Source organism: Nicotiana tomentosiformis, chromosome 1 (genome assembly GCF_000390325.3).
Source record: "Nicotiana tomentosiformis chromosome 1, ASM39032v3, whole genome shotgun sequence".
NCBI classification, from domain to species: domain Eukaryota; kingdom Viridiplantae; phylum Streptophyta; class Magnoliopsida; order Solanales; family Solanaceae; genus Nicotiana; species Nicotiana tomentosiformis.
Genome location: NC_090812.1, coordinates 66,281,522 through 66,304,443, shown reverse-complemented (window position 1 = coordinate 66,304,443; position 22,922 = coordinate 66,281,522). Strand labels below are relative to the sequence as shown.

The window sequence follows — 22,922 nt, the reverse complement described above, 5'->3', positions numbered from 1 at the left end:
TCATCAATCTCTCCAGTCTTACTCACAGGCTCACAATGTCCTGAAACTATCCCGACAAAAATGATATGATGTATCAATAAATAACAACTGAGACTTAGATATGATATGAATGCATTAATATGACTGAGTACGAAATATCAATGAAATCAATGAGATGACGGTAAGAAACAATCACTATGGGTCCAAACAGTATCGGCATAATGCCTAAACATAATATCTAGCATGATTGACAACTCAATTACTTTATCATACGGTTAAAACACGGATATCAACAAAATAGAACCACTATACAGTACCATAGAAACAATAGAGTCCCAATTGACATGGTATATGCCCACACGCTCATCACCTAGCATGTGTGTCACCTTAATACCAATCACATAACACGTATTACGGGGTTTCACACCCTCAACACTAAGATTAGAAGAGTTACTTACCTCGAACAAGCCAATACCAAATACCGAGCAAGCCAAGCGATGCTCCAAAGATGCCATCACACGCGTAGCGACCTCCGAATGGCTCAAAACTAGCCAAAAGAAACTCAAATACATCAAATGCAGCCTAAGGAAACAATTCAAAATGATATTGATCGATTCCTCAATCAAAACCTAAAACCATCCAAAAATCACACTCGAGCCCACGCCTCGGAACCTTATAAAACTCACAAAATCCGACAACCCATTTAATTATGAGTCCAACAATACTTGTTTCACTCAATTCCGAATCCAAATCGATGTTCAAAACTCAAAAAATTATATTATGAAACTTTAGGCCAAAACCCCCAATTTCCTTTTTAAAATTAATCAACCAGAAGCTAAAATCAAAGATAGATTCATGGAATATAACCAAAACCGAGTAGAAAACACTTACCCCAATTCATATGGTGAAAATTACTCCAAATATCGCCTCAATCCGTGCTTGAAAAAGTAAAAATGAAGCCATAATCGCGAACCCTTGTATATAACATTCTGCCCACCATATCCGCATTTGTAGAAAATCCGTCGCACCTGCGACCACTGCTTTTACGGAAACACTTTGTAGCCGCGCTGCCCAGCTTCCTCACCATTTTTTATTCTGCGACTCCCTTCCCGCATCTGTGCCATCGCAGGTGCGGAAATCCCATCACACCTGCGACCTCAGCTGACACCCTCCAACTCCGCACCTGCGCTCGAGCTGCCGCACCTGCGGCATCGCATATGCGCCGAAATCTCCGCTTCTACGGTCGTCCTCGCCCAACACTATTCTCGCATCTGCGATGCCTTTGTCGCTTCTGCGGCCATCGCACCTGCGCAAACCAACCGCAGGTGCGATCATACCAGAACCACCAGCCTTTAGCTTTGCACATGAAGTGAAAATGATCTGAACCTCGTCCAAAACTCACCTGGGCCACTCGGGACCTCGTCCGAATATACCAACAAGTCCAATAACATAACACGGACCTACTCGATGCCTCAAATCACGCATAACAACATCGAAATGACGAATCGCACCTCTAATCGAAATCTATGTACTTTAAACTTTCAAATTCAATAACTCGTGCCGAAACATAGCAAATCAATACGGAATGACTTCAAATTTTGCGCACAAGTCCCAAACAACATTACGAAGCTATTCCAATTCCCTGAATCATAATCCAAATCCGATATCAAAAAGTCCACTCCTGGTCAAACTTTCCTAATTTTCAACTTTTGCCATTTCAAGCCAAATTCCACTACGGACCTCCAAATCACAATCTGGATGCGCTCCTAAGTCCAAAATCACCCAACAAACCTACCAGAACCATCAAAATTCCAATCCGAGGTCAAATGCTAAAAAGTCAAACTTGGTAAACTCTTTAAAATTTAAAGATCCCTAGTTGAGAATCATTTTTCCAAATCAGTCCTGAATAACCTAAAAACGAAAACTGATGATTCACATAAGTCATAATACATCATAAAGAGCTACTCATGCCCGTAAACTATCGAGCGAAGTGCAAATGCTCAAAATGATCGGTCGGGTCATTACATCCTTCCCCAATTAAACATGCGTTCGTCCTCGAACGTGTCTAGGGTTGTTCTCAAAGCCAACAAACTGCCATGTAACCTTACCATGCACATACACGGGGGTGACCCCACATCACCATATCCCATACAGGCCCGACAATACAACATAACATAAATTTATCAATTCAACCTAGCCCACAAGCCTCCGAATCCAATTTTCAACATCCAGAATTTCTTATAAGATGTGAATCCCGCAACCTACACACACAAGCTGTACCAAAACCAACAACCACAACTCCGACACTCAAAACTCAAATATCACATAGCTGAAATGCTCGAAGCAATGATTTCTAATCATAGTAGCTGCTCAAAACAACACAATGCCGGTAATAAACCTCATATCAAACAAGACTTCATTAAAACAAAAACCTCCGTATGCTGCCAATGATGGAAGAAACATGCAGAACTCATATCCATTCATCAGATCAACAAGTCATGGTACTCCGTCTCCTTTGACAAGAACTATAGAAAATTTCTAAGACCACTTTCAATATTATCCTTCCAACCATGCTCTAATCAATTCCGATAGTATCCATTCTAGGTCTGACGACTTCATCTTATAAAATACTAGCTACTTTACTGACATGCAACACCAATACTATCTAAAGCCACAACCCGTGCAAGCCGTGCACCAATAAGCAACATTCCAAATGCACTCAATCATGGAAAAATGCCCCAGACAAGAGAACCGTCCCGCAAGCTCAACGGTTACCACCCCAATGCAATGGTAAGAGCCCATCACATACCGTAGAACCATAACACACGAATCTAACACAAGGAATCATATCTTAACATAACTCCACTGCAATGCGTGACCCCATCCAAACACTGATCCATATGAAATACCTCAGCCACCGCGCTCAAAATCAATAACCACGCCCAGTCAGACATCAAGTACTCAAAGTGCACTATCATAACCATGGAGAAACAAATGACACAATGCCACACAAACTCGAAAGAACATAACCAATGCGCAATCAATCATGCATCACCCAAATACCCATCTCACGCAAATTCTGCCATAAGGCCCCAATAGAACTGCACCGTGTGTGCATACAACCAACAAATCACAACTCCTCCTAGCATAGAAGAGTAACTCATAGATCATTTCAGAACACGTACTATCTTCTGGCTAGCTTCGACCATAACTTCACAGTCCACAACCATGAAACAATCTAATCCTGAGAACTCTAAGCCTCCAAATCCATAAAACACAGGAATTGCCATATCTGATTCCATCTCCACCACCCGAATGTCTAATACATCTCTCATACAGGATCATCCCACTAAGAATACTTCTAAAATTCTTCCGTGCCACATAGAAAAATTTGAATATCAGCAGTCGATCAACCAGAAGAGTGCCACAATACCAGCAAAGTATCCATAAGTCAAAACACATTGCCCCTTCTGAAAATGTATACTCTCATCAAGCCATAGCAAATAGTAATATGATTTACCTAGTCATCTAAAACCGTCCATGCTTCCAAACAGAATTGTGATCCCGCTCACGTAAATCTTAATCCCACATAACACACTGCATATATCATGCCATCATATGAAAAATATGAGAACTTCATAGTCTTCTCCGAGTGACAAGCAACTACATACTCAATTAGCCAAGGACCTTCCATTTGATTTCATACAGGAGAAATTCACTGTACACCACATGCTCCTCACGCTAGCAGGAAATATACCCCTCGAACCTTGGTAAAAACAATTGATAACTCTTCGAAACCCATTTGCACATAACCAAGCAATCTGAACCGAATCTCTCTAACTCAACCTAGCCACGCAGGTTACCAAGGCCCAAGACCATTGCCACGAAACACCTGTAAAGACTAGCCACGTCATAAGTATCCAAAGAACCAATCATACGCATTATTGTGCTAACCCAACCTACTACCACGCTGTCCTATTTCTCCAAGTCCCTTCCAAATTGCCTTCAAATTGATACTTCTCCTTGCTGGAGCACTACGATCCTTAACCAAAATTCACCACACAAGAGGCCCTAGTATAAAACCACCCCGCCCAAAGGCCCACAAGCCGCCGATTTCCCTTTTAAGCACCCCAAAGCACCATAACCGAGATACCCACTCTAAAGTGACCTTGTGTGAACCTAAAACTATTTCCTTCACCTTCTTGATACTAAAATGCATAATCCATAATGATATAAAAATACCACAAGTCTCGACACCATCCCATGCAATATCAGATCCTAGCCATATACCAATCCGAAATTCTCAATTTCTACATATAATTCTTGAATTCATTAGAACCAATCTCGAGAGTCATCCACTCTACTCAAATCTCAATTGAACTGACAAAAGGGACCGAACGACCTGTGCCCCATTAGTATACCAACACCCAAGGGAGTAGTCCAAACTCCTAAGCAATCGAGCAAATTCCTACTCCATGTACCTTACATCCTTCGCTAATAACCACTTAATTATTTTATGATTCCCCTATACCCATAGAGCGTAATACAACCTATATCCAGAAATTCCTTTACCCGAGTCATCCTCGATCTCGACCTTTGCAAGTCATAACTGATTCACCAGTATACCCCGAACTGAAACTAATACGACACATAACCATGTAAATAAATCATCGATAGCAGACTCCCCCACTTGGCTCAAAGCCATAGAACAAATCAGTCGATAACATCATGATACCCATACTCTATTACTGCCAGAATCCCGCACTAAAATTCAACTAAATCCTTCACAAGCCCATGTAACACAAACCATATAATACCTCAAATCGTCTGTGAATCTTGCATTCACCCTTGTAATAGTCAAGCCAACTCCCACAAGCGATCCAAATTCAAATTGCAACATATATCATTCACTAGTAAAAAGAACTCTCTACAAAATATCATAAGGACCACAAAACCTCAGGACACATCGCAGGAGGTAACCCGCTGATGTCGCCCAACTCAAATCACAAATATAGGTAGTGAGTCAGTCGAAGTAATAATAAATCCCAACGCAAGTCGGGGTCGAATCCTCAGGGAGTTAGAATTGGGATTAGGTATATATTTAGTGTAATCCACATTCTTGTTTGTTGTTTCTACTTCTACTTTATACTATTTATTGCAATTATAAAACTAGGAGATAATATTTTTGGTTTTGGTTGTTTTCCAAATAATAAAAGATCTAGGGTCATGACTTCTACCTAGGTGGTTACCTAATGGGTTGAAAACTCTAGGACAAGCCTCATTGGTCGAGGTTGTAATATAGCAATCACACGCAATTACCCACTCTATACCTCTCAGTAGTTTGAGTGGTTTTGCCCAATTTGGCTTTCTCAAGTCCAAATGGGCATTGCACAAAACAAGTGATAAATGCTCAAGTCGGGTCTTACTATCTCCAGATTCAACCCTTTAATTGGGGCTATCAATTTCTTGAGTTTACTCCAATTTCTTCTTAGCCAAGTTTTCCTAGACTTAGTCTCTCTTTATCAAGTAGAGACTAAGTTAATTAGGCATGAATCAATGTTTGCAACCATTAATTCTTGAATTCAAGCAAGAACTAGGCTAAATATCACTAACCTAATCACAAACAAGTCCTAAATCAAACACCCATTAAGTACCCACACTAGGGCTGGGCCACAACCCTAGCTAGAAATTTAGCTACTCATGAAAAATGAAGAAATACAAGAAGAAATTAAGATAGAATGCGTAATAATTAATTAGGGAAAGAAAATCTAATGTTTAGAAGCTAATCTAGTACAATATTACTCAAAATAGTAAAGAAAAACGGCTCAGGTGCTCTCCCAAAACAAAACTTACCCTAAAAATGAAAAAATATTCAATTTATACTAAGCTAAAAATATCTGACAAAAATTCCCCTGCGGAGGTTGTGCGGCCGCATAATTATGTGTGCGGTCTGCACAACGTGACTTGGCTTGACAGGTTCCAGTTTTGCGGCCGCATAATTCTGGATTGCGGCTGCACTCCTTCAACTACTACAGACCGCACATTTGTAAGTGCGACCGCACTCTTGCTTCTGCGGCCGCACAATTATAGTGCGGTCCGCACTCCGTGATCTTAGGCTCTGGCTGGGTGAGACTTCTGTAGACCATATGAAAATGAGTGCAGCCTCGCTCTTGATTATGCGGCCGCATAAAAATGGTACGGTCCGCATTTCTTCTTGAACTTGAAATCCCATCTCTCTGATCTTTGTCTTCTGCGGCCGCACTAGAATTGTGCGGTCCGCAATTTACATGTCATTTCTTGTCAGAGGTTTTCTTAATTATCTGCGGCCACACTCAATATTGTGCGGTCCGCATAGTGCCCTTTTTGCCTTGTTTTTGTCCTTCTCCAATATTACTCCTTCTTGAGTTGATTTTCATTTCTTTAGCTCATATTCTAACACTCCTGCAAGCAAGCATACTTCATTATATTTCGGGAATATCTTTAAGCAATTTTGAGCTAAAACGCAAGTAAAAGAGTACAAATAAGCAGTCAAAATCCCTACTTATCAACTCTCCCAAACTTAAGCTTTTGCTTGTCCTCAAGCAATTAAGGTAATTCCCACCTCCACTAGAAAAAGGGCTATTTTCATTTGGCCTAAGATGAATCAATCACACATCAATTGGGAGCAACAATTACTCACAACACGAATGAATTATCAACAATGCAATGATTTGACTTTTTGAGTACCATAGTTTTAATGTGACACTAGAGCATCAAGAGTTGACTTTATTCATCAAGGAAGCTTGCTCTTTCATATAGGTCATTGTGGATCCCAAACTCCTCCTCCTTTACTCTCCTTTAGCAAATCTCACTTTAGAATGAAACATTCAATTCAAGGATAGTGAAAAGTTCGCTCATCTCTCTCAAAAGAATGTCATAAGTAGGGGTTTAAGTACCATAGGCTTTTCCCTCATGTAAATCACCACTAATGCAAGCTCACTCAACTTGAAATCACGCTGGACCTTTTTAGGATGTAATGAAGGCTTTTTGGATCATGGTAGGATTTCATGGACTAGAATGGGTTCATCTTTCCTTAAGCACTCCATTTTCTCTTTTTGGCTCATACTTTGTCGACACATTGAGTCAATTTCTTTTTCCTCGAGGAAACTAGAGAGATGTAACGTCACTCTTTCTTGATCATGACATTCATTTTTCTCCTTTTATATTTACTCCATGCCTTTCATCCTTACTTTTTTTTAAATCCCTTCAACTTTTTACTTTATTCACTTTCTTTTTGGCATTTTTTTTTGTTCTTTCTTTCTTTTCTTTGCCTTCCCTATACTTCATTTCTTTCTCTTCTGTCTACCTTTATATCACTTTAAAACTCCTCGTCTCCCCCCCAAACTTATGTATTTTCCAATTGTTTCTCAAGAATACTAAGGAAATATCAGGTGCCAAGAGAGGGTCATTACCAAACGGATAAAGGCTTGTAACGTGGTTATTGAAAGAAAAAGGGCTTAAGCTCAAATGGGTTGACTAGGGATATCACATTGGTAGGCTATGGAAGATTTCAAATTTCAAATTGGACCAAGGAGAGCCTACAATCATTTCTCAAGCCAAGCTACACTTAGAATTTCGCCTAGAAAAACATTCGGGGCAAATTCTAGACTATTAACACGGGTACTTGGACTTGCAATTCAATACATCACCTCTCACGCTGCTGGATTGCTAAAGGGAATGGAGTCGAGGGCCCACAATAACCCTAGTTGAGATTGCGAATCACAAATGGCTCAACTGAACCACTCGATGACTGCTTAAGTCAATACAAGAGTCAAAAGGTCACAACTAGAGCTAATTTCTGCCAACAACTTGTTTTTAACCATAAGGTCGTGGGTAAATGTGTTGGTACCAAGTGAAGCATGTTAGAGACCCTTTTATTCATTACTACTATTTTTTTCCTAAACATAAAAGAAACCGAACTCAATCCCTTAAGAAGGTTGTCACGCCATATATCGTTGGGAAGAGCTACCCGGTTCACACAAAATCCACTTTTGGAAAGAATCGTGGCATTAAGAAAACCAAAGGTTTATTGTCCACTCAAACATAAAAAAGAAGCTAACAAATCAAAAAGAAGTTTCTAAAATAAGTAAGAAGTTATACTATTAAGAAAGACAAACTAAAGAAGCAAAACTACGAAAAGTATGGCAAACGAATATACAAACCGTGGGGAAAATGAATATGAACATCAAGGGAAAGGGAAGAATATATACATAACCAAAGAGAAAATAAAGATAAAAGAAAAATAGTATAAGAGTTGTTACAGACCAAATGTCAATGTCAAATCAATCAAAATAGACCACCCCCGAATAAATATGAGCATTGTCCCCAATGCTTATCAAAAATAAGAACAAGAAGGGGTAGAGAGTTAAGAGAACTCCCTATGTGGTCTCAGTCTGCATGGCATCCTCAGCACCCTCGGTCTCCTCTAGTTGTATCTCATCATCACTTGGATGAGGGACAACAGGGTTGCTGAGCATCTGTATCATCTCCTCAGCAGTGTGGGCAGTCGCAACCGGCTCCTTAGACTGGCCGGCAGCTGCCTCTGGCGCCTCGGGTATTGCTGGTGCTGCCTGTGCTGTTGGAACTGCTGGTGGTGTCTCTATGAGTAAATCCAGTGGTAGATCTCCGGCAGATGCAACATTGGTAACTGATGTTGTCAACTTATCCACCGACTTCTTTAAAGCTTGAGACTTCCGCATTTTCTTTACCTGCTTTCCCAACTCCTCAATGACATCCCCATGTGCCACCAGAGTCTCCATACTGGTGTTTTGGTTGTCCAGAATCTTCTTCAATGTTTCCTCCCCCGGCGGAGGTACCTGTGGTGCAGCCTGGGCAGAAGACTGTGTTGCAACAACACTAGATATCTCAGACAGCTTTGAATTAGCTGCCTGCATCCAGTTGTTAAGACTCGCCAATATGTGGGAGACTCGTAGCGCAGTCAGTGGATAAGTAGATGAAGCTGGCACTTATAATGGAGCTAATGGTCTGGAAGAAGAAGGTGGTGGCATGTATGCTGTCCCGGTGGAAGGTCCGGCTGCTGTGGAAGGCATAGCATCTGTGGAAGGCTCAGCAGTTGAATCAGTAACTACTACTATTGGCTCCTCAGAGTGGCCAGCGGAGGTAGTTGCCTTACCCTTGAATTCCAGGTTATCAGAACCCTGTAGGTGGTACCATGTGCCTTTCTTGGCCTTTACCTTAGTATCATACTGTCTCGGCTCCATCTTTTGATCATTGAAGTACTGCATAATTTTGGTGCGATCCGCACTTTTGTGACACATAGCCAATTTTTCTTGCTTAGTCCCTGCAATGCACACCCATTCCTGCATATACTTCAAAACTAGTTAGCACAAAACAAAGCCTATCTAACAAAGGAGAAAGAGAAAAAGAAAAAGACACATGGGTTGCCTCAAAGAAGCACCTGATTTAACATCGCGGCACGACACAGATTACCAATCATTTGAAATGAAGGACCGCCACAATGTGCCCATCATCAACCTTGCCAAGATAATGTTTAACCTGGTGCTCATTGACTCTAAACACCTCGTCATTCTTATTTTTCAAAGCTAGAGCACCAAAGGGGGTTACATTCACTACTTCAAAAGGGCCACAACATTTTGACTTCAACTTGCCCGGAAACATTCGTAACCGGGAATTGAACAATAGCACAAGATCACCCTCTTTAAATTTCTTGTTGTGGATGTACTTGTCATAGAGGTAATTCATCTTCTCCTTGTAAAGGGGCGAGCGTGTGTAGGCATGATACCGGAATTCATCAAGCTCATTCAATTGTGACACCCTTAGATTTGCCGCGACATCCCATTCAAGATTCAACTTCTTCAAAGCCCACATGGCCTTATGCTCAAGTTCTACCATAAGATGGCATGACTTCTCGAACACTAACCGGTATGGAGACATCCCGATCGGTGTTTTGTAGGCCGTTCTATAAGCCCAAAGAGCATCATCAAGTTTTCTTGACCAATCTGTTTGGTTGGCATTGACGGTCTTTGACAAAATACACTTTATCTCCCGGTTGGAAACTTCAACATGTCCTCTTGCTTGTGGATGGTAGCGGGTTGATACTTTATGAGTGACACCATACTTTGTGAGTAAGGTATCAAAATCCTTGTTATAAAAATGCGAACCCCCATCACTAATAATGGCTCTTGGGGTACCAAACCTCGTGAAGATGTTCTTTTTCAAGAATGCCACCACACTCCTTGGTTCATTGTTAGGCAAATCAATTACCTCAACCCATTTAGATACATAATCCACCAAAACTAGAATGTAGGTGTTCCCACAAGAGCTAACAAACGGAGCCATAAAATCAATACCCCACACATCGAAAATAACTATCTCCAAAATGGTGGTGAGTGGCATTTCATTCTTCTTTGGGATCCCACCGGCCCTTTGGCATTCATCACACTGCTTGACAAGCTCACTAGCATCCTTGTAGAGAGTAGGCCAATAGAACCCACAACTCAAAACCTTTTCTGCCATTCTTTCTCCACCGTGGTAACCACCATACAGTGAAGAGTGGCAAGACTCAAGAATACCCATTTGTTCTTCATCCGGCACACATCGTCGGATCACACCATCGGTACATATCCGGAAAAGATACGGCTCATCCCAATAATAGTCAAGGCAATCCCGTTTGAGTTTATTCCTTCGGTTGGAAGAGAACTCATTCGGTATAATGCCACTCACAAGAAAATTGGCGAAACATGGCATCTCGGTCATATAAATGGCTAGGAGTTGCTCGTCAGGAAATGAATCTTTTATCTCAAGGCCATCATGTGGCCTCCCCTCCTCCGGCAATCGGGACAAGTAGTCCGCTACTTGATTCTCACTACCCTTGCGGTCTTGAATCTCTAGATCAAACTATTGCAATATAAGCACCCACCGCATCAACCTTGCCTTAGAATCCTTATTGCTCATCAAATACTGAAGCGCCGCATGGTCGGTGTGAACAATCACCTTTGTACCCATCTAGTACGGGCGGAACTTCTCCATAGCAAAGACAATAGCAAGTAGCTCTTTTTCGGTCACTGTGTACTTGAGTTGGGCATCATTCATGGTCTTGCTTGCATAATAGACCGGATGGAAGAATTTGTTGATACATTGCCCCAACACCGCTCCAACAGGCAAGCTCCAATTCAGTGCAGTAATAATAGGAGTAGTAGTCAACTTGAACTTAAGCAACTCGAATGCCTTCATGCAATCTTCATTGAAATGGAACTTGGCCTTCTTCTCCAAAAGTTTTACACAAAGGGTTCACCACCTTAGAAAAATCCTTGATGAATTGGCGATAGAACCCCGCATGACCCAAAAAGCTCCTCACTCCCTTCACGGATGTGGGGGAGGAGGGGGGGGGGGGATTTTTGAGATCACTTCAAATTTGGCCTTATAAACCTCAATACCATACTTTGAAATCTTGTGACCGAGGACAATGCCTTCCTCGACCATGAAGTGACATTTCTCCCAATTCAAAACCAAGTTAGTGTCCTCACATCTTGCCAATACCTTGTCCAAGTTGTTCAAGCAATCATCAAAGAATTCCCAATGACAGAGAAATCATCCATGAATACCTAAAGAGTATCTTCCACCATATCGATGAAAATAGCCATCATACACCGTTGAAAAGTCGTCGGTGTATTACATAACCCAAATAGCATCCTCGAGAATGCAAAGGTACCATATGGACAAGTGAAAGTGGTCTTCTTTTTGTCCTCAAGAGCAATAAAAATCTGATTGTAGCCGGAGTATCCATCCAGGAAGCAATAAAAAGCACGTCCGGCCAACCTATCCAACATTCGATCAAGAAATGGAAGCGGAAAATGATCTTTCCGAGTGACTTTGTTGAGCTTCCTATAGTCCATGCACACTCTCCACCCGGTGACAGTTCTTGTAGGGATCAATTCATTCTTGTCATTAGTTATCACAATCATGCCCCTTTCTTTGGGACACATTGCACCGGAGAAGTACACGAGCTATCGGAAATGGGGTAAATAACCCCGGTATCCAACCACTTTATGATCTCCTTCTTCACTACCTCTTGCATTGTTTCATTCAATCTTCTTTGATGCTCCACGGAAGGTTTGGCATCCTCATCCAAAATAATCTTGTGCATGCAAAAGGTGGGGATTATACCCCGAATATCCGCCAATGTCCAACCTATAGCTTTCTTCCTCTTTTGGAGCACCGCCAAAGTAGAATCTACCTGCACGTTAGTCAAGCAATATGAAAGAATAACAGGTAAAGTGGAACAAGGGCCAAGAAACTCATACTTGAGATGTGAAGGCAAAGGCTTTAACTCTAAAGAGGGAGGCTCCTCGATTATGGGCTTTGTTGGAGGAGTCTTCCGGTTCTAAAGATCCAAAGACAATTTTCGGGGTTCATAAGTATTTGACCCCATTCCTTGAAAAGCATTGACACATTCCACAAAGCCTTCCTTCTCATCATCATCATGATTGAGCAACACAACTTCCAAGGTATCCTCAACATTCATCACAGCACTAGCATCATCAACAATTACTTCGGTCACTAAATCCACGAACGAACATACTTCGTTGCTATTTGGTTGCCTCATCGATTTGCACACATGGAAAACCACCTTTTTGTCACCCACCCGGAAAGTGAGCTCACCGGCTTCCACATCAACAATAGCCTTCCCCATAGCAAGGAAAGGTCTACCCAAGATAATAGGCACCTTGTAGTCAACCTCACAATCAAGGATCACAAAGTCCGCTGAAAAGATGAACTTATCAACTCGGACAAACACATCATCAATAATTCCCAATGGCCTCTTCATAGTCGGATCCGCCATTTGCAACCTCATAGATATGGGTCTTGGTTGCCCAATTCCCAAAGTTATGAACACAGAGTAGGGAATCGAGTTGATACTGGCCCCCAAATCACATAAAGCTTTGGCAAAGTTGGTGCTCCTAATAGTGCAAGGGATTGTGAACGCACTCGGATCTTCCAATTTCTGAGCCATTGAGTGCACAATAGCACTCACTTGATGTGTCATCTTGATAGTTTGACAATTCATCGACCTCTTCTTGGTGACCAAGTCCTTCATGAACTTTTCATAACCCAACATTTGTTCTAATGCCTCAACCAATGGTACATTGATAGACAAACCCTTTATCATGTCAATATAACTTTTGAATTGGTTCTCACTATTTTTCTTTGCAAGCCTTTGAGGGTATGTATGAGGAGGCCATGGCATTGCCTCCTTAGCCTTTGGCACTACTAGTTCCGCTATGTCAGTCATGTGCTCCCTAGATGGGTTCACCTCTTCTTGCGTCTCCTCCACATTTTCATCAATATCAATTCTCAGTTCATCATTAGCTTAAACCACATTGCTTGGAATTTCATCTTCTTGAACCACAACATCATCGTCCACAATTCTTCTTTGATTTGAGGTGGTCGCATCTCCACCTTTTTCACTTCTCGTAGTCACGGACTTAGCATGTCCCATATTATTTCCACCCTTTGGGTTCACCACTGTATCACTTGGTAGTGCCCCCTTAGAACGAGTGTTCAATGTTTGTGAGATTTTTCCAAGTTGAATCTCAAAATTGCAGATTTAAGTGTTGTGGGATGCTAATTGAGCATCAGAGGCGGCATTTTTCTCCATCATTTGTTGGAACATATTTTCAATCCGTCCCATCTCATTGTTAGAAGAGCTAGGGCTTTGAGAAGGATAAGGATGTGGATTGCTCGGTTGTTGGAACACCGGGGGCCTTTGAAAACCCGACCCCCGGATTGTTGTTGTTATTCCACCCTCCTTGATTACCTCTCGAATTAATTTGATTGTTGCCACCCCAATTGCCTTGGTTTCCTTGATTATTCCAATTGCTTTGATTATTGTTATTTCCCCAATTGCCTTGATTGTTGTTGCCACCACTCCAATTGCCTTGGAGGCTTTGGTTGTTCCAATTTCCTTGTGATCTCCATTGTTGTTGATTTTGAGCATTGTTTCTTTGACCTTGATAATTGGTGACGTATTGCACTTTTTCTTCTTGCTCATTATACGAATCACCTTGGTCATACTCACTATCATCTTGCATGAATTGTTCCAGACGGATTTGTCCTTGTTGACCTTTTTGTCATCTCTTGTTCATCATCATATTTACACCTTCCATCACATTCACTTGTTTCGGCCCTTGAACTTGTTGTAGCTGAGCTTTTTCCAATTAGTTCATTGTGGTTGTTAACTCTGCGATAGCTTGCCCAAGATCATGTAGTTCCTTGTGTAGGTGAATGATATTAGGGTCACCTTGCGGAACATTATCCCTACTTTGCCATGCCGATGAGGTATCCTCCATCTCATCCATAATTTCACAAGCTTCAGCATAAGGTGTGTTCATGAAGTTCCCGCCGGCGAGTTGATTTACCACACATTGATTTGTTAAGTTGACCCCCCTGTAGAAGGTTTGTTGGATCATGGCCTCAGTCATATCATTATTTGGGCACTCTTTAACCATCGTGTGATATCTTTCCCAAATCTCGTGCAATGGCTCATTGAGCTCTTTCTTGAACGCTAGAATTTCATCTCGTAGTGTAGCCATGTTCCCCGGATAGAAGAATTTGGCAATGAATTTTTCGGCCAACTCATCCCATGTATGGATGGAATGATTGGGCAATCTCACTAGCCAGTCCAATGCTTTTCCCGGTAAAGAAAAGGGAAATAGCCTCAACCTCAGTGCGTCCTTAATAACATTGGTTTGCTTGCTCCGCCAACAAGTATCGATGAACCCCTTGAGATGCTTGTAAGCATTTTGATTTGGAGCCCCAGTGAAGAATATCCGTTGCTCAAGTAGGGTAGGCATCAGGTTGGTGATTTGGAAGTTGCCAGCCTTAATGATGGGCGGGACTTTAGCACTTGGATAACCCTAATTCGGAAACACCCGGTGCACTACCGCTCTTGGTAGAGGTGGCTGAGGGACGGGAACATTATCTTGAGGCGGTCGTTCTTGCCTATTTGCTTGAGGTTCGGGATGAACCTCATCTTTTTGATCATCGTCCACTTCCTCCCCCAATGGCAAATTACCAATGGGCTCATTGTTGAGAGCCATTCTCGTACCTATAAGCAATTCAAAAACAAAATTAGTGACTTATAAGGAAAAGAAGACAAATCACACAAAAACCTAGATATATAGCTAAATCCGTTTAACTCCCGACAACGGCACCAAAAATTGATGTCGCCCAAACTCATACCACAAATATATGTAGTGAGGCGGTCGAACCAATAATAAAACCCAACGCAAGTCGGGATCGATTCCTCAGGGAGTTAGAATTGGGATTAGGTTTATATTTAGTGTAATTGTACAGTATTCCTTAGATTACACTTCCACATTCTTGTTTGTTGTTTCTACTTCTACTTTAAACTATTGATTGCAATTAAAAAACTAGGAGACAATATTTTTGGTTTTGGTTGTTTTCCAAATGATAAAAGATCTAGGGTCGCCACTTCCACCTAGGTGTAACCTAATGGGTTGGAAACTCTAGGACAAGCTTGATTGGTCGGTGTTGTAATATAGAAATCACACGCAATTACCCACTCTATACCTCTCGGTAGTTTGAGTGGTTTTGCCCAATTTGGCTTTCTCAAGTCCAAATGGGTATTGCACAAAACAAGTGATAAATGCTCAAGTCGGTTCTTACTATCTCCAGATTCAACCCTTTAATTGGGGCTAACAATATCTTGAGTTCACCCCAATTTCTTGTTAGTCAAGTTTTCCTAGACTTAGTCTCTCTTTCTCAAGTAGGGACTAAGTCAATTAGGCATGAATCAATGTTTGCAACCATTAATTAATGAATTCAAGCAAGAACTAGGCTAAATATCACTAACCCAATCACAAACAAGCCCTAAATCAAATACTCATTTAGTACCCACAATAGGGTTGGGCCACAACCCTAGCTAGAAATTTAGCTACTCATGAAAAATGAAGAAATACAAGAAGAAATTAAGATAGAATGCATAATAATTGATTAGGGAAAGAAAATCTAATGTTTAAAAGCTAATCTAGTACAATATTACTAAAAAAAGTAAAGAAAAACGGCTCAAGTGCTCTCCCAAAACAAACCTTACCCTAAAAATGACAAAAAGTTCTATTTATACAAAGTTGAAAATATCTGACAAAAATGCCCCTGTATAGGTTGTGTGGCCACATAATTATGTGTGCGGTCCGCACATCGAGACTTGTCTTGATAGGTTCCAGTTCTGCAGCCGCACAATTCTGGATTGCGGCCGCACTCCTTCAACTATTGCTGACCGCACATTTGTGAGTGCAGCCGCACTCTTACTTCTGCGGCCGCACAATTATAGTGCGGTCCGCACTCCTTGATCTTAGGCTCTGGATGTGTGAGACTTCTACGGACCGCATAAAAATGAGTGCGGCCGCGCTCTTGATTATGCGACAGCATAAAAATGGTGCGGTCCGCATTTCTTCTTGAACTTGAAATCCCATCTCTCTGATCTTTGTCTTCTGCGGCCGCACCAGAATTGTGCGGTCCGCACTTTACATGTCATTTCTTGTCAAAGGTTTTCTTCATTATCTGCGGTCGTACTCAATATTGTGCGGTCCGCATAGTGCCCTTTTAGCCTTGTTGTTGTCCTTCTCCAATATTACTCCTTCTTGAGTTGATTTTAATTTCTTTAGCTCATATTCTAACACTCCTGCAAGCAACCATATTTCGTTAGATTTTGGGAATACCTTTGAGCAATTTTGAGCTAAAAATCAAGTAAAAGAGTGCAAATAAGTAGTCAAAATTCCTACTTATCACCCACCTGCTCTGCCTCAAACTGACATCTATCTATACCCTTCTACGGTCATGACTACTACGCAATCACGTAATCTTCTTGATTCTGAACTACTCAATAAGACATGAGAATCTACTTCACTCCACAACTAAACAACATGAGAGATCCATCAACACACCCATAACTCGAGACCATACACCAAATCAAGAAAAAAATCAAACACCCTGTAGTCCTTGCTACATCTCAAGTAAACTCTTCTCGTCACATTCGAACAATCTGAACACATCTCGCAGTCACATCATACTCACCACATAGTCATTTTACCGCTCATCGAGCCACAAATTTCACTCATAGGAACACTATCGGACGTATAAGTCCAAATGCACGTGCTCACACAATCAAAATCTCCGTGCTCAAGCCACCTTCAAAAGCCCGCCTCAAGTCCTCCAGGCTGATCCATCATCAGCATGCCAAAATCACATCTCATACCTCAACCATGGAATCACAAGCCGTCAGCACACAGCTGATACCGAGCACTCACATGCGCATACGAATGCGTGGAAGGAATTCAAAGAGTCGAAGGAAAGATAGATGGTTCGAACCAAATATTTTCTAGCGGTGTGGGGGACATGTTGTGTATCGTGATTTCCTCCTGGATGAGAGCAAGTGGAAGTTTTCTAACTAACTGAGTATGTAATTTGCTGGTGACTCAGAGTTGATGATGAGATTCTCGTGCTTTTCATATGATTGCATGATAGATGCGGTGTGTTGTGTAGGATTAAAATTTACATGTACAAAGTGGCAATTCAGTCTTGAAGGGAAGGTCCCGAATTTCGGACAACATGGTCAGTTTCAGATATTTAGATGAATTTTATAACTGCTTGGTACTTCCTGAGAAGGGTGCGCATTCAGAAGGTGCATTGTGTTTTGACTTACGGATGTTCATTGGTATTGCGGTACTCACCTAGTTGATAGACTGCTGATATTCAAATTATTGCTATATGGCACGGAAGAATTATGGAAATATTCCTAGTGGGATGATCGTGCATGAATGATGTGATAGTCATTTGAGTGCTGGAGTTATGATCAGTTACGATGGTTTATGTGTTCTATGAATTTGGGGGACTGGGAGTTCTAAGAAGCAAATTGTTTTAGGGTTGCGGCCTATTTGAGGTGAGTATTTTATTTAAAAATAGTGGATGTACTAATTGCGTTAATTATTTGTTATAGTTGCGCGCTACGAGTGCGTACATATGTGAGGTTTGAGCCATGTGCGGGAATCAGGGCAAGTATTCATACTCGGAAGAATGCTTAGGTAAAGATATGCCTAGAATTGGCTGTTAAGCATAAAGTTATAACGTTTCTCGTATTCGTACCTTTGTCAAGAACTATCTGGGCTACGCTTGAGGTTACAAAGAGGCTAATTTTGTAAATAAATTGGGTAGTTACTATTTCTGCGTTAACTTGCCGATTTGAGTGGTGATAGCACACTTTGCACCTGCCTACTCTATGGAGTGTTATTTATACCAATCCAAGAGCATGAGAATCTTATTTCATTTATCATATACATTGTGTACTTATTTGATTGCTCATGTATGATATGATGGACTGGAGGCCTGGGATCATGTTAGGCGGATTATATTATTGGCACATGAGTTGTCCGTGCAGATCCATATACTGATATTATTGGCACGTGAGTTGTCCGTGCGGGCCCAAATATTGATACTATAGCACGTGAGTTGTCCGTGCGAGTGATGTTAGTATGAGCTCTAGAAGAGCTGGTTACTGTTATTAAATTCGTGTGTCTTGGTTCTACTATATATAATGAGCTTATAGCATTGCAGTTGTGGTGGTGCTGGTTGAGCCTGCGAAAACAGTTCTCTTCTTTGAGACAATTTGCATTTTGGGCACACGGATTGCGCAGTTTGTGGCTTGAGTTATATTGGTGTGACATGTATGTGGAATAGTTGTGTTTAATAGTATAAGGTCATTGGACTTAGGATAGGTACTATCAGATTTGATTACGATATATTCGGGAGGATAATTGTAACGACCCGGCCGGTCATTTTGAGTATTATAACCTCATTCCCCCATTTACTGCTCAATTTATTCTTTACAGTTGTTTTATGACTTACCGGGTTAGTTGGTTCGGGTCCGGAAAGATTTCGGGGTGAAATGAGACACTTAGTCTCATAATTGAAAACTTAAGTTGGAAAAGTTAACCGGATGTTGACTTATGTGTAAACGACCTCGGATTTGAATAATGATGATTCTGATAGCTCTGTACGGTGATTTTGGACTTAGGAGCACGTCCGGAAAATTATTTGGAGGTCCGTAGAGGAATTAGGCTTGAAATGGAGAAAGTCAAATTTTTTGAAAGTTTGATCGGGTGTTGACTTTTTGATAACTGGGTCGAAACCTGATTCTTAAAATTGGAATACCTCTGTTATGTTATTGATGACTTATGTACAAAATTTTAGATCAATCGGACGTGATTTGATAGGTTCCGGCGTCGTTTGTAGAAATTGGAAGTTTCAAAGTTCATTAGGCTTGAATTGTGGTATGATTTGTGGTTTTAGCGTTGTTGAATGTGTTTTGAGGTTACGACTAAGTTCGTATCATGTTTTAGGACTTGTTGGTGTATTTTGTTAAGGTCTCGGGGGCCTCAGGTGAGTTTCAGATGCTTAACGGATCGAAATTTGGACTTGGTAAACTGTTGAAAATGCTAGTTATCTGTCAATGGTTTCCTTCTTTGCGATCGCGTGAGACGGTCCGCGATTGCATAGGTTTGTTTGGAAATAGTTGAGATTTGTTCAATGCGATCGTGTGAAGGCACTCGCGGTTGCGTAGGCTTGTTGAGGCAGTGTTGATTTTTGTTCTTCATGATCGCATGAGGTCAACCGCGATCGCGTAGGTTTGGCCAGGAAGTGCATCGTGAACATGTGGGCTAGGCCACGTTCTTGAAGAGTAACAGATGGAGGAGCTGGGCCACGCGCTTAATGCTTTGCTATTGCGTGAGAAGGTTCGCGGTCACATAGGCTTGCAGAGACTGTACTTCGCGATCGCGTGGAATTTTCCGTGATCGCGTAGAGTTATTTTTTGGGTAATGAAAATTTGTGTTTTGCGATTGCGTGAGTTGGTCCGCGATCGCATAGATGAAATCACTGGACAGAGAGTTTAAGTTCCATTTTTACCAATTTGGAGCTCGGAGAGAGGATTTTCGGGAGATTTTCAAGGAAAACAACGAGGTAAGTATTTCTAATTCAATATTGGTTAAATTACTCGAATCCTTGATTTTTTTTTTTGACATTTAATTAGTGAATTAAGTGGGAAGATTTAGAAAACCCTCTTGGTTTAATTTGAAGATTTGTGGGTCGAGTTGATGTCGGAATTTGGTAAAATTGGTATGGGTAGACTCGTGGTCGAATGGGCTTCCGGATTTTGTAAGTTTTGTCGTGTTCCGAGACGTGGGCCCCATGGGCGATTTTTGAGCTAAATTTTGGATTTTGTTGGAAAATTTGTATTTTCTTATAGAATTAATTCCAATAATTTTTATTGACTGAATCGAGTTATTTGTGACTAGATACAAGGCTTTCGGAGACCAATTCCCGAGGCAATGGCATAGCAGAGTGAGAAATTACACGGGTTGATGTAAGTAACATTTCTAAACTTGGTTCGGAGGGTATGAATCCCCGAAATTGGTATGATATAAATTGTTTGGAGGTGACACACACAATAGGTGACGAGCATGTGGACGTACGCCATAGAAATTGTGTCTTGAATAAATCCTGTGCAGTTGTAAAATTAATGAATCATGTTATTATCTGAACATGTTCCACGTGTTAGAGAAATTGATTTGAGGCTCCTATTAAATATCATGTTTAGGCTACGTGCCAATATTTTTTGACCCATGAGGTCGTGTTGCTATTGAATTAATTGTTTAAAAAATATACAGTTCACACTCAGTCATATTCATCCATTGTGAGGATATTTATGGGATCGAGCCGCGTGCCACAGCAGGCCATATTGGCTTTATACATTATTATTATATGGATCGGGGCTGCCCGCCTGCAGCAGGCCTTATAGGCTTTATTATTATATGGATCAGGGTTGTCCGCCTGCAGCAGGCCTTATAGGCTTTACTATTTTATAGATCGGGGCTGCCCGCCTACAGCATGCCATAAAGGCTTAATTATTATACAAATTGGGACTGCCCGCCTGCAGTAGGCCATATAGGCTTTATATCATGCTTGGGATAAAGGAGCCCCTCCGGAGTCTGTACACACCCCTAGTGAGCGTAGATGATTATATATATTCAAGATGGACTTCCCAGGGCATGGACTTGCCTTACTTATTTATATGTTGTGATGAATTTTCCCCGGACATGGATCTTGTCCGTATCATTTACATAAGGGATAAATTACCCCACGGCTGGATTGGCCTTATACGGTACTGAGTGACTGATTGTCAGTCGATGTGTATATATATACGGGATGGAATATCCCTAGGCTGAATTGGCCATAAACAGTACCGAGTGACCGAATAATTTGTGACCAGTATTTACATGAGGCCTTTCTACTGAGATGTCATATTCCTCATATCATGCAGTATTGATCCATTTCACTTGTACTGAGTTTAACTGTTGAACTGGAAAGCATGCCTACATTTTTGTACCATTATTTATACTGGACTGTACCTGTGGAGCTTGTCACTACTTTCACCCCAGAGGTTAGTCTTGTTACTTATTGAGTTGGTTGTACTTATACTACACTCTGCATCTCGTGTGTAAATCCAGGTACTTCCGGATACGACGGCTGCTTAGATTTTGGAGTTATTTCTGTTGGAGACTATCAAGGTAGTTGCTTGATGTTCGCAGACTTGATTCCCTTCATGTTTATTTATTGTACTGTTCTATATTTTAGACAGCGATGTTTTTTATCAGTTAGACTTTGTATTAATTTAGATGCTCGTGTACTCAGTGACACCGGGTTTTGGGAGTGTTTGTGAGGTTTTCTTCCGCTGAATTTAATAATTATGTTTTTAAATTTAAAAGATATGGTGGTTTATTGAGATTGTCGGCTTTCCTAGTATTGAGATAGGCACCAACACGAAAGGTGAGATTTTGGGTCGTGACAAGTTGGTATCAGAGGTCTAAGTTATATTGGTCTCACGAGTCATGAGCAGGTTTAGTAAAGTCTTGCGGATCGGTACAGAGACGTCTGTACTTATATTCGAGAGGCTGCCAATCCCTTAGTAAAACTTCACTTTCTTGTATTCTATCGTGCGAAATTGATTTAGCTTGAAACATAACTCTTTGAATGCCTTCCACGCATTCATGTGCGCATATGAGCGCTCAGTATCAGTTGTGTATCACTGGCTTGTGATTTCATGAACGAGGTTCGAGATGAGTATTCTGTGTTCTGTTGATGGGCCAGTCTGGAGGACTTGAGGCCGGAGTTAGACTGTAGCTTAAGCTCGATAGTTTTAGTTGTGAGAACTTGTGCAATTCGACTTATGCGTTCTGTAGTATTCCTATGAGTGAAATTTGTGGCTCGATGAGTGGTTGAATGACTATATGATAAGTATGATGTGAATGCGGGATGTGTTCAGATGAGTTGAATGAGACAAATAAATTTAACTTGTGACTTAAGAGTTTGCTATTGGGTACTTGATTCCCGTTTGATGTGACGTACAATCTTGAGTTGTGTGTGCGTTGAGGGATCTATCATGTTGTTTAATTGTGGAGCGAAGTAGACTTTTATGTCGTGTTGATGAGTTCAAACTGAGAAATATTAAGTGATTCCGTGGTAATTGTGGCTGCGAAAGTGTATAGCAATATGCCAATTTGAGGCTAAGCAGGTGGGTTATCTCCTGTGGAGTAATCTACGTAGGTGTGTTCCTTAAAATGTTGAGTGGAGAGTTTCTTTTCTACCAGCTAGGAGTATGTGTTGATATTTATATTTGAATCATGTTGAGAAAGTTGACTTGACTGTCACGAGAATAAATACGAAATTAGCGGATGATTGAGGTATTTATGGTGAGTGTTGCATAAGCTTGAGAAGAATTTTCGTTGAACTGACTGCAGTATATGGCAGTAATAAAGTATGGGTATTGTGAGTTATCGAGTGTTTTGTTC

The 22,922-nt window shown here is 41.2% G+C and overlaps 1 protein-coding gene across 1 annotated transcript; it reads right to left on the bottom strand.

Moving 5' to 3' along the window:
• Window positions 1–12,382: 12,382 nt before the first annotated feature.
• LOC138906695 (uncharacterized) lies at window positions 12,383–14,852 on the bottom strand. Its single transcript, XM_070196152.1, has 3 exons — window positions 14,300–14,852; window positions 12,709–13,368; window positions 12,383–12,558 (listed from the first exon to the last, which is right to left on the bottom strand). The coding sequence occupies exons 1-3, from the start codon at window positions 14,850–14,852 to the stop codon at window positions 12,383–12,385; spliced, it is 1,389 nt and encodes a 462-aa protein (XP_070052253.1).
• Between the last annotated feature and the right edge of the window lie 8,070 nt (window positions 14,853–22,922).

Coding starts and splice junctions, on each gene's coding strand:
- LOC138906695 (XM_070196152.1), bottom strand. CDS start 14,852: ATGCCTACCCTACTTGAGCAACGGATATTCTTCACTGGGGCTCCAAAT. Junction 13,369..14,299: donor TAGGGATAATGTTCCGCAAG/GTGACCCTAATA, acceptor ATGTGGTTTAAG/CTAATGATGAACTGAGAATT. Junction 12,559..12,708: donor CAAGGTGCCTATTATCTTGG/GTAGACCTTTCC, acceptor TCGTGGATTTAG/TGACCGAAGTAATTGTTGAT.